The 13,432-nt window shown below is 51.5% G+C and overlaps 1 protein-coding gene across 3 annotated transcripts in view; it reads left to right on the plus strand.

The window, feature by feature from the left end:
- The first annotated feature begins 5,592 nt into the window (after positions 1-5,592).
- Positions 5,593-13,432, plus strand: part of BTK (Bruton tyrosine kinase) — a 29,465-nt gene continuing 21,625 nt past the window's right edge. The window contains exons 1-2 of one of the 3 annotated variants that reach the window (XM_043492696.1): positions 5,801-5,877; positions 11,087-11,166. In XM_043492696.1, the coding sequence (XP_043348631.1) occupies positions 11,134-11,166 (33 nt within the window). In that variant the 5' untranslated portion in view covers positions 5,801-5,877; positions 11,087-11,133. Of the gene's footprint in view, positions 5,878-10,629; positions 10,704-11,086; positions 11,167-13,432 lie in introns of those variants that run through there. The other 2 variants (XM_038416863.2, XM_038416864.2) reach the window with 2 other exon arrangements.

Consider the following 13,432-nt stretch of genomic DNA (forward strand, 5'->3'; position numbering starts at 1 on the left):
CAGTGGCGAACCAGAGCGCCGGATGGCGACCATAGAGTGTGACGGCAGCGAGCAGTGCGCCACCTACTGGAGAGAAGCAGATATTGATGAGAAGGATAAAAGGAGGCCGTTCATTGGTTGGGAACGATCTTGTCTGGGTCAGTATGGGCCATAAAGATGAAGCAGAGCCTCTGATTGGTTGAGCTTCCTCCCAGCGTGGGGCAGAGGAGGCTGGAAGGGGTTGTGTGTGACAGTTCAATGTCTCAGCTGTATGTGCAAAAGGTACATTGCATATGCCAGATGCACTGCATGACCTGGGTGCAGGCATGTCTGTATTTGCACTGTATTTGCACTGCATTTGCCTGTGGGTGCAGCTGGAGTCCTCTAGTTGTACATGAGGCCTTAGGGGCCTGACCTTGAGACACTGGAGTCAATGGCAGTTGCAGGTCTCAGGTGCGGGTGTGCAGAGTTCAGCTCCCCCACCTGGGGATTTCCATATATTCTTCAGGGAAATGGATGTAGTTTGTGGAGTAAAACTGCCCCATCCATTATTCCTGAGTGTTACCAACCCTTTCCACAGACAGAACACGTGCAAAGGTGTAGATCATGCCATCCCATACCAAAGGGGTATCTACTGGGGAATCAAATCCTTAAATGACAAAGTATCAGGGAGTAGCCGTTTTAGTCAGTATCCACAAAAACAACAAGGAGTCCAGTGGGCATCTTAAAGACTAACAGATTCATTTAGGTATAAACTTTCACGGATCTGAAGAAGTGGTTTTTTACCCACGAAAGCTTATCCCCAAATAAATCTGTTTGGCCTGGTCTACAGTATGCGGTTATTTCGGAATTAGCCGAGTTACCTCGAAATAAAACTGGTTCCGTCCCTACGACCAAACCAGTTTTTTCGATTTAAAGGGCTCTTTACTCCGATTTCTATCGCAGTTCCGGGTTACAGGTACCGTGGACGCAATTCGATGATATTGGCCTCCGGGAGCTATCCCAGAATGCTCCCTTGTGACCACTCTGGACAACACTCTGAACTCCGATTCACTAGCCAGGTAGGTAGTAAAAGCCCCGGGAACTTTTGAATTTCCTGTTTGGTCATCACCATCACAGGTGACCATCAGCACAGTCCACCATCACAGGCGACCATGCAGAGTCCACCATCTCAAGAGACTACGCAGTCCCAGATTCGCAGACGAGCTCCAGCATGGTCCAAACGGGAGGTACTGGATCTCATCACACGTTGGGGAGATTAATCTGTTATGGCAGAACTACGTTCCAAAAAAAGGAACGCAAATACATTTGCTAAAGTCTCCAGGCCAATGCGGAAAGAGGCTACTCCAGGCACACAGAGCAGTGTCATAGAAAAATCAAGGAGCTCAGGCAAGCATACCAAAAAGCCAGGGAAGTGAACGGGCGCTTTGGATCACAGCCCCATACATGCCGCTTCTACTGTGAGCTGCATGCAATTATGGGGGGTGACGCCACCACTACCCCACCACTGTCCGTGGACACCTGCAAGGGGGGAGTAGCACGGAGCGAGGAGGATGAGTTTTTGGAGGACGAAGAGGAGGAGGAGGACAGTGCACAGGTGGCAAGTGGGGAATCTGTTTCCCCCCAGCCAGAAATTATTCTTAACACTGGAGCCAATAGCCTCCCCCTACTCCCAAAGCATGCTCCCAGACCATGACCCTGGAGAAGGCACTTCTGGTGAGTGAGAGCTTGATTAGAGCCACACGGTGAGGGGTGGGGGGAAACCCAGCTGTGCTGGGCTGTTCGTGTTTAGTTTAAAGGGCTCATCCCTTCTCAGAGCTTCATTGGAGCCACGCTGTTTGCGTTTAGTTTAAAGGGCTCATCCTTGCTTAGAGCCTCATCGGAGCCCCGCAGTGTGTGTGGGCTGGGGGCGGGGGAGGGAGGGTGTTGTGTGAAGTGATCATCCCAGAGAGCCCGCAGGCTGCCTGCAAGCTGAATTCTGTTGCCTGGCCACATGTGATGGCTTACTCACACCAAAGTGACAGGCACTTCAGTATAGGAGGCAAAATGCGACTTTGTACAGAAAGAATATGTGCTGTGTACTATGAATTGCCTGTTTCACTGAGAAACAGTGTCCCCTTTGTTCTCTAAAATGTATCTTTTAAAATACTACCCTCCCTTTTTCTCCTCCTGCAGCAGGTGCAAATGTTTCAATGTGGCCCCCATCTACTCCATCCCATAGGCTGGTCCAGATTAGAAGGCGGAAAAAATGAACTCGGAACGACATGTTCGCCGAACTCATGCAGTCCTCCCGCACTGATAGGGCCCAGTTGAATGCGTTGGAGGTAAACAATTGCGAAGTCACGTAAAGCGTTACATGAATACGAAGAGAGGAGGGACGCACGCGATGAGAGCAGGCAAGATGCTATGGTCAAGCTCATGGGGGAGCAAACTGACATGCTCCACTGTATGGTGGATCTAATGCGGAAAAGGCAGAAAGACCACAGACTGCCACTGCAGCCCCTGAATAACCGCCCTCCCTGCTCCCCAAGTTCCATAGACTCCTCATCCAGATGCCCAAGAACACGGTGGGCGGGGGAGGCTGCAGGAACTCACACAGTCAACCCCAGAGGATTGCACAAGCAGCAGAAAGCTGGCATATCCTAAATTTTGATTTGGTTTCTGGATTTGTCTTTCCCTCCTCCTCCACCCCCCCAACCCTCCCCGCCACGTCTAGCTTTTGATTTCTCTCAGTGTTTTGTGCAACAGATAATAAAGAATGGTTTTTAAACAATTGTGACTTTATTTCCTTTAATATATATATAGGGGGCGGGTAACTTTAAGAGAAACAAACACATCTCTCACACAGTACCCTGGCCAGTCATGAAACTGGCTTTTAAAGCTTCTTTGATGTGCAGTGTGCCCTGCTGAGCTCTTCTAATCGCCCTGTTGTCTGGCTGTGCAAAATTGGCTGCCAACCTCCCACCTGGCCATAAATGTCTCCCCCTTACTCTCACAGATATTGTGGAGCACACAACAAGCAGCAATTACAATTGGAATATTGGTTGTGCTGAGATCTAACCGAGTCAGTAAACTGCGCCAGCATGCTTTCAAACATCCGAACGCACATTCTCCCACCACTCTGCACTTGCTCAGCCTATAGTTGAACTGCTCCTTACTACTGTCCAGGGTGCCTGTGTACGGCTTCATGAGTCATGGCATTAAGGGGTAGGCAGGGTCCCCAAGGATAACTATAGGCATTTCAACATCCCCAACAGTAATTTTCTGGTCTGGGAATTAAGTCCCTTCCTGCAGCCGTTCAAACAGACCAGAGTTCCTGAAGATACGAGTGTCATGCACCTTTCCCGGCCATCCCACATTGATGGCAGTGAAATGTTCCTTGTGATCCACCAGTGCTTGCAGCACCATGGAAAAGTACCCCTTGCGGTTTATGTACTGGCCGCCCCGGTGTTCTGGGGCTAAGATAGGGATATGCGTTCCATCTATCGCCCCGCCGCAGTTAGGGAACCCCAGCGCATCCACAATGGTCTGCACATTTCCCAAAGTCACTACCCTTAATAGCAGCTGGTCAATGATTGCATTGGCTACTTGCAGCACAGCAGCTCCCACAGTAGATTTGCCCACTCCAAACTGATTCCCGACTGACTGCCGGGCTTTGCAAGCTCCACAGGGCTATGGCCACTCACTTCTCAACTGTGAGGGCTGCTCTAATTTTGGTGTCTTTGCACTTCAGGGCAAGGGACAGCAAGTCACAAAGTTCCATGAAAGTGGCCTTACGCATATGAAAGTTTCTCAGCCACTGGGAATCATCCCATACCTGCAACACTATGTGGTCCCACCAGTCTGTGCTTGTTTCCTGGGCGCAGAATCGGCGTTCCATGGCATGAACCTGGCCCAGCACCACTATGATCTCCCAATCGCCACATGTCGTGCTTTTAGGAACATCTGTGTCCATGTCCTCATCAGTATAGTAATCGTGCTGTCGTCGCTTTCTCGCCCAGTTTTGCAGGTACTGCACATACTGCTGGATAATGTGTGATGTATTTACAATGGTCAAAACTGCAGCGGAGATCTGATCGGGCTCCATGGCTATGGCGCCTGCACGGGTAATCCTGGAAAAAGGGAGTGAAATGTAGGAGCGAAGAATGGCAGCGGAAGCTGTGCTGTTTGGTTCATGGTAGCTGAACAATGGCGGAAAATGGTTGTCTTTTGTGGCTTTCATGGAGGTGGAAGCCCAGGACAGACAACATGGAGAAGCTTGGAAGCATGGCAATAGCGGGAGAGCTGAGTTGGTGGCGGAAGCTGTGCTGCTTGGTTCACAATGGCTGAGCACAGTTGAGTTGGAGAGGAGGATTCATGGAGAGCAGCGGTGCACTGTCTGCTGAAAGAAGTATGGTGTCTGCACATCAAAAAGGCTCAAAATGATTGTCTGCTGTAGCTTTCTGACGACACACACCCAGAAAAACCTGCAAGAATGTTTTTGCCCCAAAATGCACTGGGAGCTTAACCCAGAATTCCAATGGGCAGCGGGGACTGCGGGAACTGTGGGATAGCTACCCACAGTGCACCGCTCCAACGTTCGATGCTAGCCTTGGTACTATGGATGCAATCTGCCGAATTCATGTGCTTTAGGACATGGTATGTATGGGACACAGAAGACTGAATGTATAAAATAGCTTCCAAAAATTAGAATAGAATAATTTTGAAATAATTTTGTACTATAGACGTATCCTTAGTCTTTAAGGTGCCACCAGACTCCTTGTTGTTTAAATGACGAAAAAATTCATAATACTGCCAAGGTAGCAAAAATGCAGAAGTTTATTTCCTCTTATGTTCCCATTTTTATCAACAGCAAAAAATTACACTTAGCTAATGACTCAGTAGGAGGAAGTGTCTGTCTATGTCTCTGCCTCCAGCTCCAGAGAGAGCTCCAGTTAAAAATGGCACATTAGTAGGGGCTGTCTCTGCCGCTCTGACCCCCACAGTACCCGTTGCCCTGCATGGGGAGTGCTGGCTCTGCCCCTCTCCCCCCACACCTCCCTTTGTCCCACATGGGGAGGGAGCTCCAAGGGTATGTCTACACTACAATAAAACTCCTGTGTCTGGCCCAGGTCAGCTGGGCTACAAAATTGCAGTGTAGACATTCGGGCTTGGGCTGGAGCCCAGGTTCTGGGACCCTCCCCCTGAACCCAAATATCTACACTGCAATTTTTCAGCCACACGAGCCCAAGTCACATGACCTGGGCCAGCCACATGTATTTTATTGCAGTGTAGACATACCCTTACTGTCTCCACCCAACTGCTCCACATTTCTCATCTGTCTTGTCTTGTTCTCTCTTGTCCTGTTCCTCTGCCTGTCCTCTTCTATCTTGTCTGCCTGTCCTGTCTCTCCATCTGATCTCCCTTTTATTGTCTGTCTGACGTCTGTCCGTTTGTTGCTCCATCTTTCCTCTCTCATCCTGCCTATGCCCTGTGCAATCTCCTTCCATTGCTGTGCCCCTGCCCATTGTCCCACCCTGCCTTTCTGCAGACACACCTCCTGCCACTCACAGGCCAACCCCACCACTTGGCGCTGGTGCCCTCTCTGCATAGGACTCAGGGTGGCGCTGTTGGAGGCTGCCTGAGGGATCAAGTGGAAACAAAGCTACTAGCTTAAGTCAGAAACCAAAAAAGGGAACTGAAAGGGTGGGGTTAGCTCTCAGTGGCCTTCCTTCCTCCCTCTCAGCTCTCTGTGAGAATGAGTCGCCTGCTGCCATTCCTATCACTTGCAGACCACCCCTGCATTTCAAACCAGCTGTCCACTGGCTGCTCCGAAGTCTGAATGCCACTGGGAAGCCACCCTCAGTGAAGAGAGCCATCTCGGGGGCAGGCGCATGGAGGAGTGACAGAAGATCACCAGTAAGTCTCTGGAGACCCATTAGACCCTGTTGGGTGTGTGGAGGGGAGGTGAGGAGGGTTGAGAGGGCAGCTGTGTGCGTTGCACTGAGACTGGGAGGGGAGTGTCCAGCATGTGCCACATGGACTAAGTAGAGAAGGACATGCCATGCTTGGGAGCAATGCTTAGCAAGGGGTGTGGTATCCAGAAGGGAGGAGGAACAGGTGTGAAGGCCATCATCAGTTCATAAACAATGTGCCAGACAGGCGGAGTGACTGTGAAGGGTGGCTGCACAGTGTGACATGGAGCAACATGAGATACAGGATTGGAAAGTGTCTGGAAGTCTCATGGGCTACACAGGGGGATCCCATAGACCATGGAGGGTTAGAAGACACCTAGAGATCACCCAGGATGAGAGCCCATCCAGGGCCTGCACCCAAGGCCAGAGTCTACAAGGAGTGAGACTCCATAGGGTTAGGACTTGGGGAGGGCAGGGGTAGGGGGAAATCACACACAGGGTCATAATACAGGACTGTAGGAACTGCCAAATCAGGGAAGCTCAGTAGCTCGTCGAGTCCAGGATTCTGCCTCTCACAGTGGACAGTGCCAGCTCCTTCCGAGGACGCTGCAATGGCCAATCGGGCAGGACCATGCCCAAAAGGGAAGTTTCTTCCTAGGCAGCTAGTCCTGAAGCAGGAGGGTGCATGACCTTTATACATGCCCATTTTAGCTTGTGGGACTGCAAACATTATTATTCACCTAAATGTCTCATACTTATTTGGATCCTACTTGGCGCTGTGCCTCAGGAATGCCTTGTGGCAATGAGCTTCCCAGGTATCAATAGCAGCAATTCACATGGGGTCAGGATTGGTCCGGGGGCTCACCGTGGCTTAGAGTCCCCATGAGGTTCACACAGTGGGTGACAGGGCCCTGATGTCCTCCCAGTCTGATAACATGGTCACTGGTGTACACAAAGGGATCAGGGGCCAAGGAGACAGAACAAGGTGATGGAAGTCGGGACTCCTGGTTCCATTCCCAGGTCTACCAGTGAATTACTGGTGTAGCCTCAGGCCAGTCACTTCCTTTTGCTACGACTCAGTGTCCCACATGGCACAATAGTGATAATGGCATGCACCCACCTTGCAGGTGTTGTCATTTATGTGTAAAGGGCTTTGAGATCCATGACTAGAAAGTTAAGGTGGGCAAAGCATGCCTAGATGTGGCTGCCCTCCCTACCCACCAACCTACACAACAGAACTGAGCTGGAGCATCTCTGCTTCATACAGCGCCACCTGCAGGGCAGCAGAGACACTGCCGAGTCCAGAGCATCAGCCGGGCAGGGGGAGTGGGGAAGGGAGAGATGCAGAGCGGGGAGCGGGGGAGCAGCAGGGAAGAGTCCATATGGGGAAGGGTGCCCTTTGTTTCTTGTCTCCATCACCCCCTGTTTCTGGTTGTCTCTCTCCCCAAGCCTCCTGCCTCTCCTTCCCCAGTTATCAGCCATGCACCTCCCACCTTGCCCTCCCTTTGTCCGTCTTGTCTGCACAGACCTGCCTTGCTGACGTACCAGCCAACTGGCTGCAGCACACTGCAGGGAAAGAGGAAGCCTGGCACTCACTGTCCAGTTTAGTATGGCTAATGGCTTTCTCCTTCTCTGGCTGGCCAGGTCCTCCTGAGCTCCTCCAGCAAGGTGAGGGAGGGAGCTGGCCGAGCTGAATGATGGACAGCAAAGGGTGGCTGCTTCTGTCCATCATGCCAAAATGGCACCTGTTTCTGCTAGCGAGTGGGCAGGGGCTCCAGCTCTCAATAAGGGGTTTCTTTCTAAGATACAAGACATGCAGCTGAGTCTCAGCATAATTTGAACACTATTGTGGTTTGATGAGTGGGGTCCCAAGTGATCTGCTGCCTAGACATGATGAAATCCTGCTCCCTTGCTAAAGGAATGTGCTAAAGTGCTGTAATCTAGCAGAGGGGAGGCATTTATACCTCAGGGCTGGGTGAGTCGCTGGGTGCGGCGGTACCTCAGGGCTCAGCGTGTCGCTGGGTGCTGCGGTATCTCAGAGCTCGGCGTGTCGCTGGATGCAGCGGTACCTCAGGGCTCGGCGAGTCACTGCGTGTGGCGGTACCTCAGGGCTGGGCATCACTGTGGGTTGACAGGGCAAAGATGATTCTGTGTTCGCCTTCCCCTTAGTTTTTTTGTCACTGTATTTTATTTCATTCAGTTAAGGCTCTGAAATGCAAAGATCATTTCTTGTAAAAACTGCTTTTTCAGCTGTGAGCCTGAAATGGCTGCTCCCCAGCAAGTGAAATCAAACTGCACAGCCAGAGATACAGACAGTTGCTCCCAGGACTGAGCGCTAGGTATGCTAAGGACATAAAACCGAACCCCACTGGGGAGTGACTGATTCCAGTGAGGAGATCCAGGCACAGCTGCCTCCTGAAATGTCCTGTCTTAGCCCCGGACTTCTCAGAGCTCTGAACTCAGCTGTCATCATTGTTTTATCTCTGAATCCATCCCTTGCAAAAGAACCCCCACCCCATCCTGGACGCCCACACTGGGGAGTTCCTTCAGACCATCTCTTGCCGCTTCCTTTCTCTGCTCCATTGCTGGTCATCACTTGGACTGACTCAGCAAACTAGTGCCATGGCACTTGAATGGGGATCCCACCATGTGTTGGGGTCGGAAGTGGGGCTGGCAATGGGAATTACCCGTCTAAGGTTAAACTGGAGGAGTAGCAATATGCAGCCCCTCGCTGCCCAGGACCATCGAGGTTGCTCTAAATTACACCAGGGGCCAGAGAGGGCCCCAAATGACTCCAGAATATGGCATGGTCCTTCCCCTTCCCCATTCCAGCACTGAGCATAGGAATGGAGCAACTAGAATCAGGGCCTCTCTCTACTCTGCCTGCCCCAGCCCCAATCCCCAGTGTAAACCCAGCCAGCCCTGCTCTCCAACCCTCCTGTCTCCTGCTACACTCCAGGGAGCCCAGCTCCACTCTGCCTTTGCTCTGTGCTCAGACCTTGTGTTTGTGCCAGGAGCCACAACCCAGCAGAGCAGGAATCCCTGAGTGGATCCATTTGAGAACTTGGCCCTTGCCTCTTCCCCTGGGGGCATCTCCAGTCGCTTCCAGAGAGTCAGCGCTCATTGAGAGCAAACCTGGCTCCAGTTAAAGCAGCATGTTTGACTGCAGAGCCTTGATGGCTGGGCTATGCAAATCCCCACAGTGGCACAGATGAGTGAGCTGGGCAGGTTCCTCTCAGGGGGGCTGAGGGCTGTAGCTCAGCTCGGTCACGTGTGTCTCACTTTCAGCACAGGGACGAGATGATCGGGGAGGAGGGGCAGTTGATGAAATCACAAAGCAGGACACTGGCACAGCTGTGTGCTGCAGGATCCCTCTGGGATTCCTGATCAAAAGCTTAGAGTCTATTAAACTTAGAAACAAACTTAGATTGCCAGGAACACGGAATTCAAAAAGCAGCCTCAGCATTTTAGCAGCTGCCACATTTTCCTGTGATCAACCTCTTTGAAACGGCTCTTCTGCTTAGCTCTATCTCCACACTAATTGTACGCAGATGCAGACTAGAACATTAGTTGAAACAATATATTGGGCCAAATTCCACACTTGATTTCAGCTGCAGTTAAGAACAGCATCCTGGTCTACCATCGTTTGCTTTTTTTTCGCTAGGCAAGAGGAACCCAGCCATTGCCATGGACCCCACATTCCTACTTTTGCATATACCACAAAAGAAGTAACTCTTTAGTTGCTGTGTTGACTACTGTACAGTGCTCCTCTGTCCCAGGCTCTAGCTATCATTCAACCTCTCCTCTTCCCCAAGGCTACACTGATGGCCAGCTATAGTGGCCTCACTGGGACACACTTTTACACCCGGGGTTGTTCTTTACATCAGAGACTGTAACAGCAGAGGGTCCCCTCCAGAGAGAATAAAGCTGCGGGGTCAGATTCCCATTCGTTTTCACCACAGAGCTGGGGGGAGGGGATTTTCCTGCTGTAGGATGAACAGATGCAAGGAAGTGGAGTGAGAGGACAGAAAGATGGACACGGATTGTGGAAGTTTGGGGGAAGGAGGGGCTCATCTCGCTTTCTCTCTGCTGTAGGGCTCCAGGGGAATTCCCCAGGAAGCCTCAGGACTTGGGGACCCCCCCTTTTCTCCCCCAAGCAATGACAGATTAAGCACAGATCTCATTGGTTCACAGCGGCCAGGGACCCAGGGTGCAATGTACATGCACAGATCCATCTGTAGGGCTTCACTGCTTGAGAGAAGTGGGGCCAGGAGGCACAGGAACCATGAGCTCAGGGTGCTCCCCTGTTGTTTCTTGGGTTTGGATTTCCAGCACCTCCCTGTGGTGTGCCTCTCCAGAGAGCCCAGAATGCATTGCATAGCGGTGTGCTAAATTCAGACACAAGAAGCATGAAGCATCTGGTGGATAGCACATGTGACAGGCACACACACAGTTGGCTCTATCAGAGAATCACACAGAGCCACTTCCATCCCCCTTATCTGAAGGGAGAAAAGACCAGTCCCGTCTCTTTGGGCCCTAGCTTAGATATCCCATGAGCCACCACTGCCCAGACGACCCTTGGAGGCTCCTCTTCTCTCCCCCCCCCCTAACGTGGTACCACACCATATCTGAGCCACACCATGCAGCCTCACTGAGCTCTGGGGTTTGACACTTTGTATGTGCAAATGCAGCTGTCCCACATTTGTAAGAGTACAATTGACCAAAGTGTCATATCTACAGGAAGTAACATTAGCCAAGCAGAAGGGGAGCCATCCTCTCACTCCCACTCTTGTGCTTTCACTTCGATAGAAATGGACAGCTTACTGCGAGGTACGTGGCAAATGGCACTGGGGAGTCACCCAGAACAGCCAGGGGCAGTGGCTGGACCCTTTAGAAGCGGAGAGGGAATGTGGGCTGGGAGCAGAGCCCCTGCAGTAGTGACCTGGGTTTAATATTACAATTATATATTATTTGCACTGAAGTACTGCCTAGAGGGTTCCAATCAAGGTTGAGCCCCTGTTGTGCTAGCTGGGTGCTGCCCAGACATAGATTAGAAAACACGCCCTGGGCTGAGGAGCAATGCCTAGTTGATGGAAAAGCTGGATGTTATCTCAGCGAGGATGAAGATGGCTGGTCTGTCCGTGGGGCCATAGGAATAGAGTGCAAGGGACCTGGTCCTCCCTTGGTATTTATCTTCCTTTCCTTTGTCACTGGGCTCTCCCTGAAAGACACACTGAGGAGCTGTCCTGCCTGGACGTGGATGCTAGCCATTGTTCGGGTTCTACGTTCCAAGGTAAAGCCTTTTTCACTCTTGTCAGTAGAGTGGGGTAACTAGATTGACAACTCTGTTTGCAGCAGACATGGCAGATCCAGCTCAGTGTGACTCCGAGGGTCAGATCGCTCGTGATTTGTGAGGGTCCGGGGATCTGGGGACATGGCCGAAAATCCCAAGCCTTCTGGGCATTGGAGTACTAATGGTTATACCTATGAAAAGTCATTATAACCAGAATTAACTCTGTGATTCAGCACTCCCTGTTTGTTATTCAGTCACCTATCCAGGGAGCGAAAATAATGCTGTGGGAGTCAAGTAATCGGTCCCACGCCATGTAGACCATACAGCCAAGGCAAACAGCTTGCTAACAGTAATAATATAATACCTACCTGTTCTATAGTATTTTTCACCAGTAGATCTTAAAGCACTTTACAAAGACGGTATCATTGTCCTCAGTTTACACATGCGAAAGCTGAGGCACGGGGCAGGAACAACTTGCCCAAGATCACCCAGTAGACCAGAGCCAGGAATTGAACCTAAGTCTTACTCCAGTTCCCTTTCCATTAGGCCATCCTGCCTCCATTGCCATAGGGAATACCCTCCTCCAGCTAGTTTCCCTAGGCCATTCCCCTGTTCCCTCACACCCGCCCCCCACGTTCAGATCCCTCCTAAAGACTGTCTTGTGCCATGAGGCCCACAAGGTGTGAGTCAATCGAGTCGTACAGATTTTCACCCATTTTTCAGAGATATTTTTAAACAAAACTGTACAGAAAAATAATTGTTCAGTGAAGCTGTGTGTCGGCCACTGTTCAGCAGAACATAGTGAATTACCGCAAGCCCGCTCTGTGCTCTTCAGCTCAGTTGGTTTGCCTCTCATCTGACACTGTAAAATTCAGACACTCCGGCGATAGAGGCCATACAAATATCAGACAGACAGAATCTTCAAGGTGGGGACCATGCCAGTTTATTCGAACAACCAGACATCACAGCATGCTTACGAAAACAGCAAAACATAACTAATGATTGCTTGGCTGGCTGGTTCTTGCTCACGAGCTATAGGTCTAACTCGGGGTGGGCAAACTTTTTGGCCCAAGGACCACATCGGGGAATAGAAATTGTATGGTGGGCCATGAATGGTCACAAAATTTGGGTTGGGGTGCGGTGAGGACTCTGGTTGGGGGTGTGAGCTCTGGGGTGAAGTTGAGGATGAGAAGTTTGGGGTGTAGGAGGGTGCTCTGGGCTGGGACCAAAGGGTTCAGAGGGTGGGAGGGGGATCAGGGTTGGGCCAGGGGTGTGAGAAGGGGTGCAGGTTCCCGCTAAGGGTGTGGACTCTGGGGTGGGGCTGGGGATGAGAGGTTTGGGGTGCAGAAGGGTGCTCTGGGCTGGAATTGAGGGGTTTGGAGAGTGGGAGGGGGATCAGGGCTTGGGCAGAGAGTTGAGGCATGGGGAGAGGCTCAGGAGTGCAGGCTCTGAGCAGCGCTTACCTCAAGCAGCTCTTGGAAGCAATGGCATGTATCTTCTCCGGCTCCTATGTGGAGGTACAGCTAGGTGATTCTTCACACTGTCCCATCCTCAGGCATCGCCCCTGCAGCTCCCATTGGAGCACCAGAGGGGGCCATTGGAACGTGTAGGAGCCGGATTGGGGCCATGCTGTGGCCTCCGGGAGCCGTGTGATGCGGCCCCGACTATGCACCCCGGCCTGAGGCCCCCCAACCCAGTGCCCCAGCTGGAGTGGGGCTGAGCCCGCTCCCCAGCGGGAGCTCGCGAGGCGTAGTTTGCCCACCCCTGGTCTAACTGGTCACCATATGTGGGGGGCGGGAAAGAATTTCTCCCCGGTCAGATTGGCAGTGCCCTTGAGGGTTTTCACCTTCCCATGCAGCATGTGGGTAAAAGTCACTTGCCAGGATTATCTGGCCATATCTCACTTTATCACTTCACCAGGGCTCAGGCACTGGTGTACTTCAGTCCCTCCTGTTCTCTGCCTGGGGCATGTCATAGTCTAGTCTCCCATGGGCTGCAACACTTTGATCTAATTTTGGTTGTGGGATGTAGTGCATGGGTGCTGGTGGCCTGGGTGATACAGGAGGTCAGCCGGGTGATCTGGGGGGTCTCTTCTGCCCCATAACTCTGTGACGTTAATTAATAACAATTTGCAGCCTGAGTATTTTGTGGCTGCTTCCGAACAATGAAATCAAGATCGAGTTGTGAATGATTCTTGAGCCAGGAGAAGGGGAAGGAGGATGGCTTTTTATAACAGCTAGTCTTGCTGCTAATGCACGACCAGCTC

The sequence above is a fragment of the Dermochelys coriacea genome, chromosome 9 (assembly GCF_009764565.3).
Source record: "Dermochelys coriacea isolate rDerCor1 chromosome 9, rDerCor1.pri.v4, whole genome shotgun sequence".
Classification (NCBI taxonomy): Eukaryota; Metazoa; Chordata; order Testudines; family Dermochelyidae; genus Dermochelys; species Dermochelys coriacea.